Source organism: Galeopterus variegatus, unplaced genomic scaffold, assembly GCF_000696425.1.
Source record: "Galeopterus variegatus unplaced genomic scaffold, G_variegatus-3.0.2 Scaffold3473, whole genome shotgun sequence".
In the NCBI taxonomy this organism is placed as follows: domain Eukaryota; kingdom Metazoa; phylum Chordata; class Mammalia; order Dermoptera; family Cynocephalidae; genus Galeopterus; species Galeopterus variegatus.
This window is the reverse complement of record NW_007729584.1, coordinates 178,667-198,068: the sequence shown is the minus strand read 5'-3', so window position 1 is coordinate 198,068 and position 19,402 is coordinate 178,667. Positions and strand designations below refer to the sequence as shown.

The 19,402-nt window shown below is 37.5% G+C and overlaps 1 protein-coding gene and 1 pseudogene across 1 annotated transcript in view; one reads left to right on the top strand and one right to left on the bottom strand.

Annotated features, from left to right (window-relative positions):
- Positions 1–3,240, bottom strand: part of LOC103600822 — a 7,367-nt pseudogene extending 4,127 nt beyond the window's left edge.
- DIRC2 (disrupted in renal carcinoma 2) overlaps positions 1–19,402 on the top strand; it is a gene marked incomplete at its 5' end in the record, with an annotated part of 76,930 nt that overhangs the window by 19,019 nt on the left and 38,509 nt on the right. The window contains 2 exons of the mRNA XM_008585160.1: positions 9,658–9,923; positions 15,461–15,590. Coding sequence (XP_008583382.1) covers positions 9,658–9,923; positions 15,461–15,590 — 396 coding nt within the window. The remainder of the gene's footprint in view (positions 1–9,657; positions 9,924–15,460; positions 15,591–19,402) is intronic.

Sequence of the window (19,402 nt, the reverse complement as noted above, 5' to 3'; positions counted from 1 at the left end):
AAAAAAAAAAAAAAAAAAAAAAAAAAAAAAAAAAAAGAAAAGATATTCAACTTGCCATTGTAATTAAAGAAATGAAAATTAAAATAACAGATGTCTGTTTACTGGCAAAAGTAAAAAAATATGATAATGTGCTCTGTTGCCTTAGGTGTGGGGAAAAACAGACATTGCTGATATGTGAGCAGTTTGGGGCATTCTATTTGGAGGGCATTTTGGCAATATCAGATTCAAAATCTACGTCTCCTTTAATCCAGTATTTGCACTTACAGAAAATTAGCCAACATAGAAAGCTCTACTAGTTTGTAAGGATTACCATGTTTGCGCAGCTTTGCTTGTAATAGCAGAAGGCTGGATGCAACCCAGATGCCCTCAACAGAGGACTGGTTATAGTGCAGTCTATAATGGAACATTATGCAGCTGTGAAAGGGATGTAAAAGTTCTATAAGTGCTGGTATGGAACTATCTCCAAGATATATTGTTTAGTAAAAAGGCAAAGTTTAGAACATTATGTTTAATATGATTCTACTTAGAAAAACATGGAAGGGATATATTCCAGTTTTTGGCAAGGACTAATTCTGGAAGAAGCATTACCATTGGTTGTTTCTGGGGAGGAGGCCTAAAGAACTAGAAGTCTGGGATGGAGAGGAAATTTACTTTTTATTTTATACTCTTCTCTACTCTTGGGAATATTTTTACCATGCACATATGCTACCTTTTTGTTTATTTGTTTGTTTTGTTTTTATTTTATTTTTTTAATTGCTCTTTTATTTTATTAATTTTTTTTACATTCTAGGATGTTGTTGCAGAGCAGTTGGAAAGGAGGGGGAGAGGGGAAAGAGGAAGGAAATGAGATGGAAGAAGGAGGAAGGAGGGGTGGGACTGAGGCCTGTGGCACCCCCCTCATTCCCACAGGGGAGACCAGGGGGCTTCCAGTGGTAGCTTGGTCATTGCAAGGCAGGCTGGGTACAGATGTCAGGGGGTGTGGCAAAAGCCCTTGTCCCCCCACCACCCCAGCTTGGGAACCCAGGACCCTTCTTGCTGTGGCTTGGTGGTTGTCACTGGGCTGGCTGTGGGTGTCAGGGGGGCATGGCCAAGGTCCGAGACCTCCCCACTGCCTTTGCCCTGAACAGCCCAGGTCACTTCCTGCAGTAGCTTGGGGGTCATCACTGGGGTGGTTGTGTGTGTTGAGGGTGTATGGCTGAGGCCTTCATCCCCCCCTTGGGACTGGTGTGGATGCCAGGGGTCATTACTGAGGCCCCCAGCCCTCCCCTCTTTCTGGCTTGGTAGCCCAGGGGACTTCTGGTCCTTCTAGGTGTTATAGGTGTGCTTCAGTGAAATGAGACCTTTACTAATTAATATCAAACTTTGTGTCTGGTTGCAGGTACTTTGTTTTTTCTTTTAGTTCTGCGTTGGATTAGTTGCTGTTCCCACCACTTAAACTCTGTGCTGGAACTAATTTGTTGTCCTTTGCCTACTTCTAAAATGAGGGGAACCACCTGTGGGGACCAGCACTTGAGCTCTGTGGTTGAGCTAAATTGCTGCTTTGCTGCTGATTCCCTGGGCAAGGCTTTTTGTGCAGCTCAGGGTTTAATGGTTGACTTTATAGATACTTCTGGGTCTAGTGAAATCTGGTGCACCTGGGTTGTGTAGAAACTCTGGTCTGAACCTGAGTCTTTTCATCAAACTGCACCCCATGCAATTCTCTATTCCTGACCGGTCTCCTCTAAGTGGTCCCATGCTGATTGGGGTGCAGATCAGCTGTCCTTGCTGTCCCATTGTTCTCCCAGTGGACCCATCTCCCCCACCGCCCGTGCTGCAAACACTTCCCTTGGGACGGGCTGTGCTCCAGTCCCTTGCGATGACTCACCGGCCCTTGAGTGGCTCCTTGCTTGAATGGATACTCAATGCTTATGAAGCAGGCATTGTTGATTACTACTGACAGGAATGTAAATTACTACAGACTCTTCTGAAAAACAACTTGGGAGTATGTCTCATAAGGCCTAAAATCTAAAATGTTCGCATACTTTGACTTACCGACCCTAAAGAAGTACATTTGGCTCTTGAGCAGCACAGGTTTGAACTGTGCAGGGCTACTTATATGTGGATTTTTTCAATGAATGTACACTACAGTATTGTTAATGTATTTCTCTTATGAGTTTCTTAACATTTTCTTTTCTCTAGCTTATTTTATTGCAAGAATTGTAAGAATACAGTATATAATACATATTATATGTAAAATATGTGTTAACCAACTATTTATTTTATCAGTAGGGCTTCTGGTCAACAGTAACGTTTTTGTGGGGCCAAAAATTATATGCAGATTTTCAACTGCACGGGGGGTCAACACCCCTAACCTCCGCAGTGTTCAAGGGTCAACTGTAATTTGGAAAGTGGCTAATATTTGCATACAAAGATTGTTATACAAGCATTATTATTAGCAAATAAGTTATTGGAAACAACTTAACTACCCAACATGCATCTGTCTAATAGACTATCACAAAATTCTTAACAACTGTGATTGTAAAGAATCTTTAGTGAAGTGAAAAAATGCATGTGATAGACTTTTAAGTTAAAATGATACAGTGCATAAAACTGTATATTCAATATGATATCTGTGATTACCTGGCCTAAGTATTGATTGAGAGAGAGATGCGTTGGGAAAAAAAACTGGAAAAAAAAAAAAAAAGACTGGAAAATCAAAATATTAGTACTGGTTGTCTTAATTGAGGTATTGAATTTGTAGGTGATTTTTTTTCTTCTTTTTTCTTTTCAAAATTTTCTACTGTGAGTATGCATACTTTTAAAGTAAAAGGGCAAAATAAAAGTTATGAGACAAGAAAAAATGTATGACAGAAAATGGGGGGAGGTATACATCTCTCAAACCAGGACAAAGTCCATTTTTCCCTGCTGAGAGATTATCAAATTTGTCCCAAATAAATATCCTGTGATATAGATAAAGTATAGTTGAAGAAACTGAAACAGAAAGAAAATAAGTGATTCACCAAAGATTATACAGTCGATAAATTTAGCTGAGTCTAGAAGATGAGTCTTCTAATGAGATATCTAATGAGATATCAAATCCAATATTCTTTTTACTGTGTTTTTTTATGTACTTTCTATAACCAGTACCTGGTAAGTTATTATTATAAGCTTCTTAAGGGCCAAGACTGTAATAACTCATCTTTACATTCCCTTTAGTGTCTAGCTGCAGGTGCCTTGACCAGATATTTTTACCTGAAACATAATTGGCCAAAATCACTTAAGGATACAAAAGTAAAACAAATTTTCATAGAACTAAACTTGAGGCTACGATAACAACGTCTTTGGAAGGCTTGTTACTTTCCTGTCATCATCTCTATTTCTCCTTTTATAACTTCCTTTTTCTTGTAGTTGATTCATAACATCTCTGGCCCTTTTAATTGCCCTGTCTTTTCTTGGGCTAAATAAAGTAAAACTGTTTCTAGCACTTTTGCCATTTTCAAGAAATCCTATAACATACGAGTTCATTTTAATGTGAGGTGATTAGGAATTGGGAGAAAGTTTCTGAACTGTTGGCATATTGAGGCTTAGAGGTAAGCATTTTTATGGATTCTAAATTGTTTCATGTTAAAGACATATAAAATTTAAGTTAAGAATACTGGACTTTCACTGAGTAAGTATCTGCTAAGTTTCTAAAAAGCCAACTCTGTAATGTTATCAGTGATAGTCATAATAAACTAGAAATTTATAAAGTGGGTCTGTGCACAGAAAAATATGCCAGGTACTGCATGCCTTTGGACATAAGAACCTTGGGTTATCTTAACAATCAATGATATTTATTATTACTGTTACTAATAGAGAACCTTCAGAATGAGATCATGTGGGAGAGTAGAGAGGTTTGTGAACTGATGAAATCAGTTCTGATTTTGATTTCTAGTCCTCGCTTAGCCATTAGCTAGTTATATGATGACTGGAGCATCCTCATTTTTAGAGAAGTGAAAGTTATAAAATCATAAATGTGACTTTAAATGTGTTATTAATCTTTCTGGAAGGGGGTGGGTTATCTGGGTGAGGTCTGAAGTCTCTTCCAGCTATAAAAATCTTTATTCCTCAAAACCTCTAAAAATTTTTTAAAAAATATTTTAATTCTAAAAGATCATATCCTAAGTAGAAATAATTTAGGAATCATAGATATTTGTTCCAGGATGTCAGAAAGCAAAAGGTTAGAAACCAGAATTTCATTAAATGCAAACTGAAGTGTCAAGTACATCAGAAGATGTGAACTACCTAGATCTTCAGTTTGAACTTCAGCCATTGGCATTTGTTTGAAGCTATGGTATATTGAGATATATGAAAAGGAAAACAGCTTTGTGCAGCTGTGTACAAATGCCATCCCACATGATACTGCAGGCCTTGTCCTCTCTTTGGGCACTAGATGAGGGCTGTAGGTGCCTAGAGCAGCGCAGGTCTTGGCAGGACCCATGGTGGAGGCCACATTGGGTCCTTTCCTAGGCCTCCCACAGGCTAGCAAGCCTCAGCAGTACTGACACTAGTGGGCAGTACCCAGTCTCCCTAGTCTCCACCATCATGGCTCTGCCAATGCAGGGGAAACTCCAGATGTTTAATCTAATCCTCTCAGCCTGCTAGAAACATTCCCCTCTCACTCATTTTTCTACCTGGCTTGTGGGGATGAGATGAAACAGGCTCCAGAAGTGGGCAGAATTGAGTAAGGATTAAAAAAAGGAAAAGAGAAAATGAAAAAGACTTGAGGGAGAAAGGAAGAAATGGGAGTTTGGGGGGCAGGAGACAAATCAGGAGAGGAAGTTAGAGTCAGTGTGCGGGGATGAAGGGGAGGCAGCACACCTAGCCCTGGGCAGATCTCTCACGGCGTGACCTGCAGAGCTGCAGAAGAAATGCAGTCCCCTGACTGTGAAGAAGCAAGAGTCAGACCCCTTGAATTAACTGAGTGACCTGCGGGGACAGCTCCCTTTCTGCCATCCCCCTAAGGTCCACTGTGCTGGAGACAGTAATGTCACATCGGCCTGGCTTTCACCACCCTCAACATCTTTTTCTAAAAGCCTAATTTCCAGAATATTTGTGAATCACATTGTTTTTTTGTTGCTGAAGTTAAACTTTTTAAAATTTATAAATGAAATTGATCTGGTACATGCATTCGGATAGCTTTGTGAGGTTTAAACACAGTGTAGTTGTATATTTCAATGACTACATGTCCCTGTACTTGGTTCAGACCTTGCGTTCTCAAGAGCATCCACACTGCCTTCGCACTTTGTGAGTGAGGCACTCTGGGGAATTTAGAAGCCATGGTCCTGACCCACAAGGAACTTAACTTTTACTTGGCAGCACAAAGCTGAGGCATGCAATGACGACACAAAAATTAACATTAAATTATGCAATTGACTTCACTTTACTGAAGATTGTGAATCACGTCTCTTGTTTTTCTGTGTTGTTTTTAACCATCAGCCCAGATCAATAGGTATTACTTCCTGAAAGCCAGCTTCTTTCCCAAGTGCTTAGCAAGCACTGGAACAATCATAAGTCACATTTTATCTTAATGTGTGAAGGCAGAGACACTTTTCAGTTCAGACTGTTGACTTGAGCTTGGTGTTTTTTTCTTTTCACTTTGCCAAGTTTATATACCTAATTTTTGTTCTTGTATCTGTTTCTTATTCCTAGAATGACTAGTCTGTGCACATGCTGCATAAGACCTCAGACACAGGCCTTGCAGCAGGCCTCTTTCCCAGGCTGGCTCTTCCTAGGGTAGACTGCAGTCCTGGTGTGTACTTCCTAAGCAGTAGCTAAGGGACAGCTGTTGGGAATGGGATAGATGGAGCTTACATGGAGTTTGGACCTTTCGCTCCACATGCATACACGTGAAGCCCCTGATGGTATAGACTGAGCCAGAGGTCAGAAAAGACTTAATACGTGCAGGAACCTCCCCTGTCACAGGCCACACAAGCATTAGGGGCAGCCTAATTATTGTCTTTTTTTTCTTTATATTCCTGGTACAGTGCTGGTAGGTGACTCTTCAGCTACTCTTAGGGATTCTTAAGGATAAGGGCTTTAGCTTTGTATTTTTATATTCCCATGTGCCTATCACAGTGTCTATCCAACACACAGTGAATATGCAATACACATTTGTTGAATTAAGTAATGAATGCAACTTATATTGAACATTTTATAATTATCTCATCTCCTTTATTGTCATTTTAAAGAGTTTATGGTAATGTTTGTATGATTTTATGTGTTAGGGCCAACATTTTTACATAAAAACATATCTCTAATTTTGTATTACCATTAAATGCGAAAATTAGACATATATAAAACAGAATTTTTACAAATTCATTTCCTGCAATGAGATAAGTTAATGGCAGATTGGTGTTATCAGCACCGCACTCTCCCGAGTGAGCCACGGGCCGGCCCAGCAGGGTATGATTTTAAAGGCTAACATTCTCCCTGCCTTTCGTTTGTCACGACAGGTCCTATGGTCATTTATGAATTATGTTGACTTCCCCTTTGGATTTCTTGAGAGGAAGAGGTTTGCTGAACACCGGGAACTTCCTTACTTCTGTCCCAAGGACGGTTTTTAGGTTTGTTCTACACTGGAGTGGAAAGAGACATCGCCCCAATTTGGCCACAGGAAGCATTTTTGTCCATGCGCTTCGTCGACTTGAATCACATTCACTTTATGGTCACGTTTGCTCTGGCAGCCATTCCCCCCTTAACCCACTCACTTTGCCACCAACCCACTCTTCTTTCTTTTCTTTTCTTTTCTTTTTTTTCTAAAAAGATGACCGGTAAGGGGATCTTTACCCTTGACTTGGTGTCGTCAGCACCACGCTCAGCCAGTGAGCGAACCGGCCATCCCTATGTGGGATCCGAACCCGGGGCCTTGGTGTTATCAGCACCGCACTCTCCCGAGTGAGCCACGGGCCGGCCCGAAAATCTTTTATTTAAAAAAATTTTATTTTGTTTCATAGGATTCACAAGGAGAAAATATTGATATTACAGATTATTGTAGCATCACAGTCACCAGGACAACAGTGCTTATGACCAGTTATAACATATTAGTAACTGCCAAGCCTTAAGGGACTCTGGATACAAGTGTGAGAAGGAGCCGAACTAAGTTCTGGAAAACTAAAAGATGCTGGGAAGAGTGGGACTGAGTTTATCTGCCAGGTTTCTCATGAATTCTGAGGGTAACCCCAAGATCCGTAGGCCCCAGATCTCCTACTGAGATCGTTTGTAAAGAGTGTGTGAGTGATGACTTTTGATGTAAAGAGTGTGTGAGTGATGACTGTTGATACAAAAAGCATATAATTATTTTAAGTTAGAGTAATTTTTAAACACCGCAGTAGCTTGTTTTAACTTTATGACAGTAGTTTATATGCTGTATGTTGCCCCTCCCTCTCCAAAGTTCAGTGACTTTTAAAGTGAGAACCCATCTAAAATGTTGCCAGTACACCTTCTTTGGATGCTATTTTAGCACATTTACCATGTTGTAGTGAGAAATATTCTGATCTGAGAACTGAGTAAACTGGACTTGGGTGACCCTTAAATTACATCAAACTCACACATTCTATGACTCTTAAGTTTGCTGCTTGAATAATAGTCTATTTGTGATTCCACTGGGAGGTAACAAAGAGTTAAGCCATGGTGATAATTTGAGTTTTATACTTTAACTGTCAGGATTCATACTGTTTTATCAGTTTTTTGTTTGTTTGTTTTTGAGAGATTATTTTTTCCATGTTCTCCTTCTATCCTTAACATTTTTAGGCATAATAAAGTGAACTCATTCCAATCCTCTTCTAGGTGGGACTTGTCTTTCAGGAACACCTCATTAAAGGTATTAATATCAAAGCAGTGACCTTTATGAGCCATCGTGTACTATCTGATTGTTGTGCCATCACAAGGCATGATTAAAACCATCTAATGACATTGTTATAATATTTCTATGATGAAATTGCCATAGGCCAGACAGTAGGGATCCTCTGGCTTTTGGAGGAAGTATTTTGTTTCATAAACAGTTTAAATTGTTTCTGCCATCTAGAAAATAGTTCCTCTTACACAAGGAGATTTAAAAATGTCTTCAGTTTTCTTAATTTAGTGTAGTAATGACACTTGGAGCTATTTTGCCTTCAAGTAATTTTCCCAGCACTTCTGAAGATACGGGCAGACCTGGTTCACGAATGTCACTTCCCACTCACTCCTGCTGCTACGTCAGCCCCACCTCTTCCCATATGCATGTTTATTATTTCCTTCTGCATTCAGGAAACCTTTTTTCTAAGTGGCTTAAGGTGGAATTGTTAAAAAAGAGGGTTTGAGATTCACACGGTGCCTAAAAAGCAAAACAAGCAGAAAAAAAAAGTAGTTAGCATGAAAATGTCATATGTACTGTTCCTCTACCTCCAAGGCAGGGGAAAGGGGCTGACTCACCTTCCTTTCTTGTCTGTTCTTTTTTGGACTCTGGCTTCTTTTCACTAAGGTCACTCTTGAATGTGAATGTATATGTTGGGGGTGGGGGCAGCAATGGGGAGAAAGGGTTCAGTCAGCAAGGAACAGAAGCGCTAAGTAGAATACTGAGCAGAGATGAGCGAGACAACAAATGGAATGGAAGCAAGAAAGTACTTTTCAGTCATCCTTACAATTAAAGTCAGAATCAGAGTATTAGAACTGGAAGTGATCCTATCTTTACATTATCTTAACCTAACAGATGCTCAATAAATGCATATGAACTAAAACTAATCTACTCATCTTACAGAAGAGGAAATGGAATCCCACAAAGTTTGGTACTGCACAGGGCCATTCAGCTAGCTAGTTGTAGAGCTTGGCCGGAACCCATGTCCTCTGATTCCTCAACCAATTCCTTTTCTATTAAAAGATACTATAATGGCTATTTTCCTTTTTGTGTTTCCAACACTTGGCAAAGAGTAGGAATGACACTTACTGCATCTGTTTTTTTTTTTTTTTTGTCTTTTGTCTTTTTCCGTGTCCGGCAACGGATCGCAACCCTAAGTGTTGCCCCCGTACCGGACCGGGGACCAGCAACGGGATTGCAACCCTCGGTGATGCTCCCGCGCCTCGCTCAGCCAGTGAGCGGGAACCGGTCTGCATGTGGGATCCGAACCCTCGGGCGGGAGCGCCGCCACGCTTCCCAAGCGGCGCACTTATCCAGTGCGCCACCCGGCCAGCCCAACTTACTGCATCTGTTAATGAGTGGCAATCTAGTGGAAAAAGTATGGATTTTGGAGACAGACCTGGATCTAAATTTCAGCTTTGCCTGTTTGCACTTGGGCAACTTTCTTAATATTTCTAAGCTGAGGCTTTCATATTTCAATAAATGTGGCAATAATAGCTACCATATAATGTTGTTACAGCAATTAAATGAAAAAAGCTTACTTAGTACAGTATGTGGCACAAATCAGAGGCTTCAGTAAATATTTGTAAAATGAGTAAATGTTTACTATTACTATATTTGATCTCCCTCATAGAGAGTCAGCATATCTTTTAGAAGGTAAGCCAATTTACCTTTTAGGTGTGTCATATTCTCTACAGATATGTATACTTATTTGCCGTAGTTAAACTGCTGTTTGGCTGATTTCTTTTTGTCTTAGAAAATGTCTGTTTCACATTCCTTACAGGCTTTTAACTTTTTAATTCCAGATTAATCCATGGAGGACAGATGTTAAATGGACTGGCAGGTCCAACTGTAATGAATGCAGCGCCGTTTCTGTCCACAACCTGGTTTTCTGCAGACGAACGGGCCACTGCCACAGCTATTGCCTCGATGCTCAGTTATCTGGGTGGGGCGTGTGCATTTTTAGTTGGACCCCTTCTTGTTCCAGCTCCCAATGGGACATCACCTTTTCTGGCTTCAGAGAGTAGCAGGATTCATATTAAAGATCGCATAGAGACTGTATTATATGCAGGTAATTTGAAGTTTATTTTCTTCTTGTTATACTTTGTCTTTTATCCAATTATCCTCCCCTCTTTTCGTATACCAGATCACTTCACGTGAAATGCTTAAGAGGACCAGTATAAACATATGACGTGTGCACATAATGTCCTTTCCTGGTTGTAGAATGTGGAGATGCCTGTTTAAAACTTATGCCCTTTTTAGGAAGTTATTAAATTTACAGTGTATTATTGCTACATGGAAGGTTATTTCTTAATTTTACTCTTCTCATCCATTTACAATTAAGCACTGTATAACATTTCCTAGTATCTTCTTTAGATATCAGTATGTAAAACTAAATGTCATTATTGACAATAAACGTTTGTTAAGTATCTATTGGAAGGCGTTGAGCCCATTTTCTCCCTTGCAGTTTCCCCATTATTGGCCATGTTCTCTAACCTTGTTAACGTCGAACACCTACAGTTATTCTTCTTTACATTTTCTACTCTCTATGTTTAGTTTATTAATCAGGGACGTTGATCTTTCCAAAACATTCTCTTGGATCCTTTCTCTTTTTATTTCTAGAGTCAGGTCCTAGTCCATTCTTACATTAAAGCCTCCTACAGATCTCCTTAAATATATTTCTCTTCATACTTATTATTTCCTTCTCCATTCAGAAAACTTTTTATGAGCATTTACTATTTGTGTTTACTGTGCTAAGCACTGGGAATTGGTAAGATCAATGATGAAGCTATTATAATACCAATAGAGAAATACAGAGGTTGGGAGACCTAACTTGCCTGGGTTTCGAGAGAAGTTGAAGGGTCAGGGAAGGCTTCCCCAAGAATGTAATAATTAAACAAAATTAAGAATTTCATAGGAGTTCACTGAGTGTTTGAGTGGATTAGGGTATTCCATACAGAGGGGACAGCAACTGCAAAGGTGGGGAAGGTATGAGAGAGCTCAGTATATCCAGGGAACTGCCCATAATTTTGGTATGGCTGGAGTGGTGTAAATGTGTACATTTGGGTGTAGGTAGCAAGTAGCAGGAGATGAGGCTGGAAAGATAAGGGACCAGATTATGATGAACTTTGTATTTATTCACTTATTTAATGTATTTTGAGCTCTTGTGTATCTGTCACTGAGGTAGACGTGGTTCCTGCTCTAACAGAACTTATAGTGTTCTGAAGGATACAGACAGGTAAACAAGCAGTTGTAAGACAGAGTGGTGGATGCTATAACCAAAGGCCCACAATTGCTCTGAGAGCTCAGAATGGCACCTAACTCAGATTTTGAGGTGAAGTAGAACTTCCTGGAGATGCAGCATCTGTGTTAGAACCTGAGGGATGAGAGAGAGTTAGCCAAATATAGTCGGCAGGAAGAATGTACTAGAGAGAGAAAACCATGGAGGAGAAGACCAGTAAAGGGAGATACCAGGTACATTAAAGCAACTGAAAGCTCAGAGTGGCTTAGATCTGGTGAGAGAAGTGCCAGGTGAAGCTAGAGAGGGAAGCCAGGCTGTGCAGGCCTTCTAAGCAGCTAAAGAGTTTGAAGTTCACAAAGACCACACTCTGAGGAGCTGTATGTCAGAGAGTTACATGATGAGGTTTACATTTCAAAATATGGTTAAGAGGGAATAAAGCTGAAAGCAGGGGCGGCAGCAGTAGTATATAAAGCATTTAACCCCCCTGTAGATGACTCATTCATTTAAGGAAAAAATTGAAATTAAAAATAAGTAAAACTGAAAGAAGGCAAAACTAATTTTTGAACTCTATTTTGGTCATATCATTCTTTTTATTGAAAACCTCGGCAATGATTGTCTTTTAAATGACTGGGGTTTAGGCACTATTAAGCATGTATTCATGCTCTACATCTTTCTGGCTTATGGTTCCCATGCACTCAAGCAGAAGCCCCTTATTCAAAGCTTCCCAGTTACTTCTTCAGTGCTATCATATTTGCCAGTCTGCATTTCAGAAGTACTGTCCCATGACTCTCCACTTCATTAAAAACACTTCACTAGAATCACTTCCTTAAAAGGTTAAAGACTCTTAAAGTATTCTAGATAAAGGCACCCTAAGAAAAGTAAACTACGGACCAATGGCTCTTATGAATATTGAAGCAAAATTACTGAATGAAATACAAGTGAACCACATCTAGCAATATATAAAAAGGATGATATACCATGATCAAGTGGGATTTATTCCAGGAATGTAAGTTTGGTTTAACATTCAAAACCCATTAATGTAATATAACATATCAGTAGAATAAAGAGGGAAAACCATGTGACCAACTTAATAGATGAAGAAAAAGCATTTGACAAATCCAACTCCCTTTCAAGATAAAAACAGTCAACAAAGTAGGAATTAGACAGGAGCTCCCTCAACCTAATAAAAGAATAAAGAGGGAAAACCATGTGACCAACTTAATAGATGAAGAAAAAGCATTTGACAAATCCTACTCCCTTTCAAGATAAAAACAGTCAACAAAGTAGGAATTAGACAGGAGCTCCCTCAACCTAATAAAAAGCATCTGTGAAAAACTCACAGGTAACATCATACTTAATGGTCAAAGAGTAAATACATTCCCCCTGAGATCATGAACAAGAGAAGGATGTCCACTCTTACCATACCTATTTAACATTGTGCTGGAAGTTCTAGCCAGCATCACTGAGCAAGAAAAAGAAATAAAAGGTATCCTGATTGGAAAAAAAGAAGTAAAAAAAAATCTCTATTGAAAATGATGTGATGTCAAATATAGAAAATTTTCTGCAATCTGCTAAAAAACTATTAGATCTAAAAAACGAGCTCAGCAAGGTTTTATGATACAAGATGAATAAATAAAAATAAATTGTATTTCTATACATTAGCGATAAGCAATCCAAACATGAAATTAGAAAAGCAATTTAATTTACAATAACATCAAAAAGAATAAAATATTTAGGAATGCATGTAACAAATGAAGTGCAAAACTTCTACTCTGAAGATTACAAAACGCTGTTGAAAGAAATTAAAGAAGACCTAAAAAAATGGAAAGACATGCAATGTTCATGGGTTGGAAAGTTTAATATTGTGAGGGTATCCCAAAGTTACTTACAAATTCAGCACAATCCTTACTAAAATTCCAGCTGCCTTTGTTGCAGAAATTGACAAGCTGATTCTAAGATTCATATGGAAATGCAAGGGACCAAAAAATAGCCAAAACAATCTTGAAAAAGAACAAAACTGAAGAACTCATACTTCTCAATTTCAAAACTTATTTTACAAAGCTACACTAATCAAGACAGGATGGTGCTGGCATAAGGATAGATAAAAGTACCAAGATAATTCAGTTGGGGAAAAAATAGTTCTTTTCAATAAACAATACTGGAACAACTGGATATCCACATGCAAAAGAATGAATTTGAACCCCTTCCTTACACCATAAACAAAAATTAGCTCAAACCTAAATGTGAGATTGTAAACCTAAATGTAAGAGCAATCCCATTTCTAGGTATATACCCAAGTGAAATGAAAACATACATCCATGTAAGAATTTGTACATGAATGTTCATAACAGGATTATTTATAATAGCCAAAAAGTGGAAACAACCCAAATGTTAATCAACTGATAATTGGATAAATAAAATGTATCTTCATAACAATGGAATATTATTTGACAATAAAAAAGAACAAAATACTGTTACATGCTCCAGCATGGATGACCCTTGAGATTATTATGGTAAGTGAAAGAAACCAGTCACAAAAGACCACATATTGTTTGGTTTCAGAAATTCAATAATACTGAAATTCATGACGATTGAAAGCAGATGAGTGGTTGCCTAGGGCTGGGAGATTTGGAAGTAATGGTTACAGGGCTTCTTTTGTGAATGATAAATAATTCTAAACTTGATTGTGGTGATGGTTGCACAATTCTAGGAATATACTAAAAACCATTGGATTGTGCTCTTTAAATGTGTGAGTTGTATGTTGTGTGAATTATATGGCAGTGAAGCTGTTTACAAAAATGCTGATAGAAAGATTGCCAAAGAATATGAACACGGCAATCACAAAAGAAGAAATACAAATGGCCAATAAGTATATGGAAGATGCTCATTCAGTGTTAACTAATAATTAAAAGAATTATAAATGAAAAAAATTCATTAACTACTTGTTGCTCCTCAGATTGACAAAGAATAAAGAGATTGAGATACCAAAAACAACAAACAAACAAAAAACAGAATCTTTAAACACATTTCTTTAAGAATTAGGAATCCATTAATTTCTAATTGAATTAAAATTATCTGTGGCTAAATGTCTTATAGGAACGTTGTCATTTTTGCTAGAATATAACCCCCAGAATTAGAATTATCCTGCTGAAAGGCCCTCTAGAAATCACTAAATCCAGTCCCTTTAGTAGCCCAGAAAGAGTAAGGGATCTGCCCAAATTACAAGTTAGTTAATGGCATAGGCAGGTCTATACTCTAAGTTTCCAATTTTTCTTTTCTACTAAATTGGGCACAGTTAACAAAAGCCTGAACTCCCAAGTGCAAAAACTGGAGAGAAGGATCTGGATGCCTAGGAACCTTCCCTTCTGTAATGGGGCCAAACTAAGATAGCTTGGATGTTCGTTTTACTTTTGATTGTTTAATACTCTACATTAGCTAGTCTTGTGTTTAAGTTTTGCTCTCAATGGCTTGGTTTCTTATTTTTGGATGCTTTCTAGTGTCATTCAAATTTCCCATGCAGCCTGTAAATTGGGTTTCTCCTACACTATGCATCAAAATATGCTATTGTTGATCAAACAAACCTCCTATCCTGCTCTTACCTATTTTCTCTATCATATTCTTTCTTCCTATCACACTTATTAGACAATCATCCTAGACCTGTTTCAAAATCTCTTTTATAGTAAGATGCTGTTGCTTTTTAATGTGTTTTCTCTGTAGAGTACCATTTGTTTACCCCTCAGTCTTTTTGTCTCTGTAATTTACCATAGTACCACCATACTTCTTTGTTTATAGTATGATTTCTTACCTATGAGCTGCTGAAATTTACATCTTTACATATCTATCTTTCTCGCTAGACTTAGCTATCTTGGGTAGGTACTATATTTTGGTTATCTAAGGCTCATGTTTTCTTCACTGCTGTATCCTCAGTTCTGCATTATTTATATGCCTAGGGCTTGGTTGATGCTCAATAAATATTTGTTGGATAAATAAATACTTGAAGTATTCAGCTTTATATGCCTAGGGCTTGGTTGATGCTCAATAAATATTTGTTGGATAAATAAATACTTGACGTATTCAGCTTTTTTTTTTTTTTCCTTTTTGTCTTTTTTTCGTGACCGGCAACGGATCGCAACCCTCAGTGTCGCGCCCGTACCGGACCGGGACCGGCCACGGGATCGCAACCCTCAGTGTTGCTCCCACCCCTCGCTCAGCCAGTGAGCGGCCGGTCTGTATGTGGGATCCGAACCCTCGGTGGGAGCGCCACCGCACTTCCCAAGTGGCGCACTACAGCAGTGCGCCACCGGGCCGGCCCGAAGTATTCAGCTTTTTGTGTTGCTTGGTTAACCTTTTACTTTTTTTTCTTTCAGAATTTGGAGTTGTCTGCTTAATATTTTCTGCAACACTGGCTTATTTCCCACCCCGGCCTCCTCTTCCCCCCAGTGTTGCTGCAGCTAGCCAGCGACTGAGTTATCGGCGGAGCATTTGTAGATTATTAAGGTAAATATACTTAACAACGGTTGGTTGGTTTTAACTAGCACCTTCAAGACAATTTCACATTTTTAATGATAATTTAAGATAGTAGTTTCTCAGCAACTTATTAATTAGGTTGTAAATAATTGATAAATTACTGATTAGATATTTTAGACTTCCTATTAGAAATCTATCTTGAAAAATCACCAAAAACAAAAACCTCCATAATTTTTGCCTTTATATACCACCTATATTTATTATTAATATTTTTAAAATCAATTTTTTTTCCTTAGATAATTTTCTTTTTTCTTTTTTTTTTTTTTCCCTTTTTGTCTTTTTTCGTGTCCGGCAACGGATCGCAACCCTCAGTGTTGCGCCCGTACCGGACCGGGACCGGCAATGGGATCGCAACCCTCGGTGTTGCTCCCACACCTCGCTCAGCCAGTGAGCGGGAACCGGTCTGTATGTGGGATCCAAACCCTCGCGGGAGCGCCACCGTGCTCCCAAGCGGCGCACTGTAGCAGTGCGCCACCGGGCCAGCCCCATTAGATAATTTTCTTGGATAAAGAAACTCATATCACACAAGTGTCTGTGAAATCACTGGTTTTATGTGTTTATTATATTATTCCTAATATGAAAGTTATTTTTATTCATTCTGTATTTGTTAAGGCACATTAAAATAAACAGGTGCAAGTCAATACAAAGTAAATAAAATAAATAATGTTCACATGTCACCTAAAATCATCTCATGTACCACCAGTACATGAGATCATACGTTGAAAAACTTAATATATTATTTTATTTTATTGGTATAACTTAAATGTAGTTAGATTAAATTCTACTCCTGACGTCTCAAATGCCCCAGTACTGAGTTTGCTTCTTTGGGTGTATAGAACATCACTACTATTGATTATGATTTGCAATTGGTCCACTAGAACTTATCTTCTGAATTTTTTCTCATTTAGTTGTGATAAGTTTTAGTAATTCATCAGCAACTCTCTCTAGTTGGTTCTTTCTTTTCTTATTGTTCTTCTCCCATCAGATGGTAAGTTCCTTGTGGTAGAAAACTGTGTCTTTCTATCCTCTATGGTACTATTGTCCAGTAGGAATAGCCACATATGTAATCTTAAATTTTCTATTGGCCACATTTTTGAAAAAAGGTAAAAAGAAACAAGTAAAACTAATTTTAGTAGCATATTTTATTTAACCCAATATATCTAAAATATTATAATTTTTAACATGTCATCAATGTTAAAAATTATTAATGAGATATTTTACATTTTCTTATTCATATAAAATCTTTGATATCTAATATGTATTTTCCACTTATAGCACATCTGAATTCAGACACTAAATTTTCACTGATAATACTTGATCTATATTTTGATTTCACAACATTTACAGTTGAAAAAGTATTCACTTAGTCTCTCTCATATTGCACTGTTTATCTAAAGTTAAAAATAAGTAATTGCAATTTTTTCTAATTTCGAATCAACAGATCTTTTATATTATTAGAAAAGTCTTATATTCTACAGGCCATTATTTGGGTCTTAATTAAAGATATGTCACTTGCATAGAATATATTTTTTAGTCTTTTCTCTTAATTTTTAACAGAATTTCCATAGCTAAAATAATAATCTATTTTTCCATCTCTCCACCCAAAATGTTTTTCTTTTTGTGCAAGAATCCAAACCATTTTATAGCTAGCCATAAGTTATAAATTCAGATCTGTTAAAAATCATTTAAATGTTTGCTGTGCATTTAATTCTGATTTCAGGTAACTAATTTTCTTGAATCTTTTTTGACCAGTGAAAAGAAACTTCATATAAAATTCACTATAAATTTGCTGAAAATGTCTCTTAATGCTTCCCACTTAATTGTCTTAAAAATTTTTTTCCACAGCAGACATTTCATTTTACTCTGCTGCAGCAAATCACAATTGCCATTCATTATGAAATTTGCAACATGCCATCTTCCATTTCAGTCTCTTATTTTCTTTCTACATGAAATATTCAAATAAGCAAATTACAATGTCACATCAGTGTGTAGAAAAAGTAATTAAAACTGAATCAATTCATTGACACCAAGAAGATCAGTGACATGATACTTGAAACAATACACGCATAGGTGTGCACACTGTGATAATATCTTACGCATTGCAGCTGTTACAGTGAAATGTAGTCCTACCAAAAAAATAATATTGTGTTTAATGGAAAAGTACTTTTCACTGCTTCTGTTTTTAAATTTAGACTTAAATTAGTTAAAATAAATAAAATTAAAAACTCAGTTTCTCAGTTGCACTAACCACATTTCAAATGCTGTATAACATTATTTTTCAAATGTTGGTTCACAGCCAACTAGTTTAGTGGATTGATCACCATTTTTTTAAAACAAAGTAGAGTAAAATAGAATAGAAAATATTATTGTATTATTGCATCACATGTAGTAAGGATACATATTTTTTGTGAGACTTTTATTTCAGTATATGTATGTATATATGGGTAGGTCACAAAATAAAAATAAATTTCTTACTCTGGGGTACAGTAAAATTTTTTGAAAACCACTTCTCTGCAGCACCTAATACATTGCCTTTCACATGGTAGGTAAAGAAAAAATATTAGTTAAATTGAATTGTGATCAGTGGCACACATTTGTAAGATGACAGTTTAAAATGATAATTTAAAAAATGCTATTTCACTATATTTTTCTTTATGCAAAGCCAGCTGCAGAGGTTAGGTAACAATAGATAAAGCTAGAGAGGAAGGTTGAGGCCATATAATGCCATACTAATAATTTTGGACTATTCTGTGGGAAATTGAAGGCATTTAAGCTAATGAATTACATATAAGATTGTTCTGACAAGGAAAAACAATAACTTAAAATTATCACTCTGACCACAATATACGTCTGTTTACTTCTAATTACCTCTAGAGTCAAGACCTTCATTCTTATTTAAACTGTGAAGTATAATATCTTTCCTCTCTATCAAAATCCCTTTTTACCAATGCCTAACATTCCTGTGTCTCTTCCTATATCTGTCTGTTCACTCTGCACAATTGCCTGCTTCTCTGCCTGTGGGCTCTCCATGGCAGTTCTATGGGCCCGCCATGCCCCATCCTTCTAGCCTACCAATGTAATTTTTTCTGGTCTTTCAAAGAACTCCTGAAATCACAATCTCTTGGGTTAATCAGAATAACTGCCTCTCTAGATCCTAATTCCACTGCCTGGACAAAAATACCCGTCAGTGATTATGTTCCCAGGTTGCAATTATTTATTTACCGTCATGACTCCCTTCTCTTAATATGCTTTTAACATATATAACCTAATATATACATTTCTCTTCTTTTATATATTAGTTTTTTTTGTTTTTTTTTTTTTAAAGATGACCGGTAAGGGGATCTCAACCCTTGGCTTGGTGTTGTCAGCACCATGCTCAGCCAGTGAGCGAACCGGCCATCCCTATATAGGGATCCGAACCCATGGCCTTGGTGTTATCAGCACCACACTCTACCGAGTGAGCCACGGGCCGGCCCTTATATATTAGTTTAATGTTTGATGATGGTTGTTGTTTTTGCCTTTTAGACTTCAAGACTAGAGAGTTGAATTAAACATGTTCCTTAATTCAAGGCACATGAACACGTTTATTTATTTTTCATTAATTCTTTCGTTTATATTTCCTATTCCCGTTTCCCTTCCTCTACCCAGGCTCAGATGCCTTTCATGTGTATCTCTGTGCTTTTATAATATGTGTTATTGTTTTAGATGCAATCTATGTTTAATTTATCTAAATTATGGCATATTATGTATCTCATTCTGTTTGACTTTTTTTTTTTTTTTTT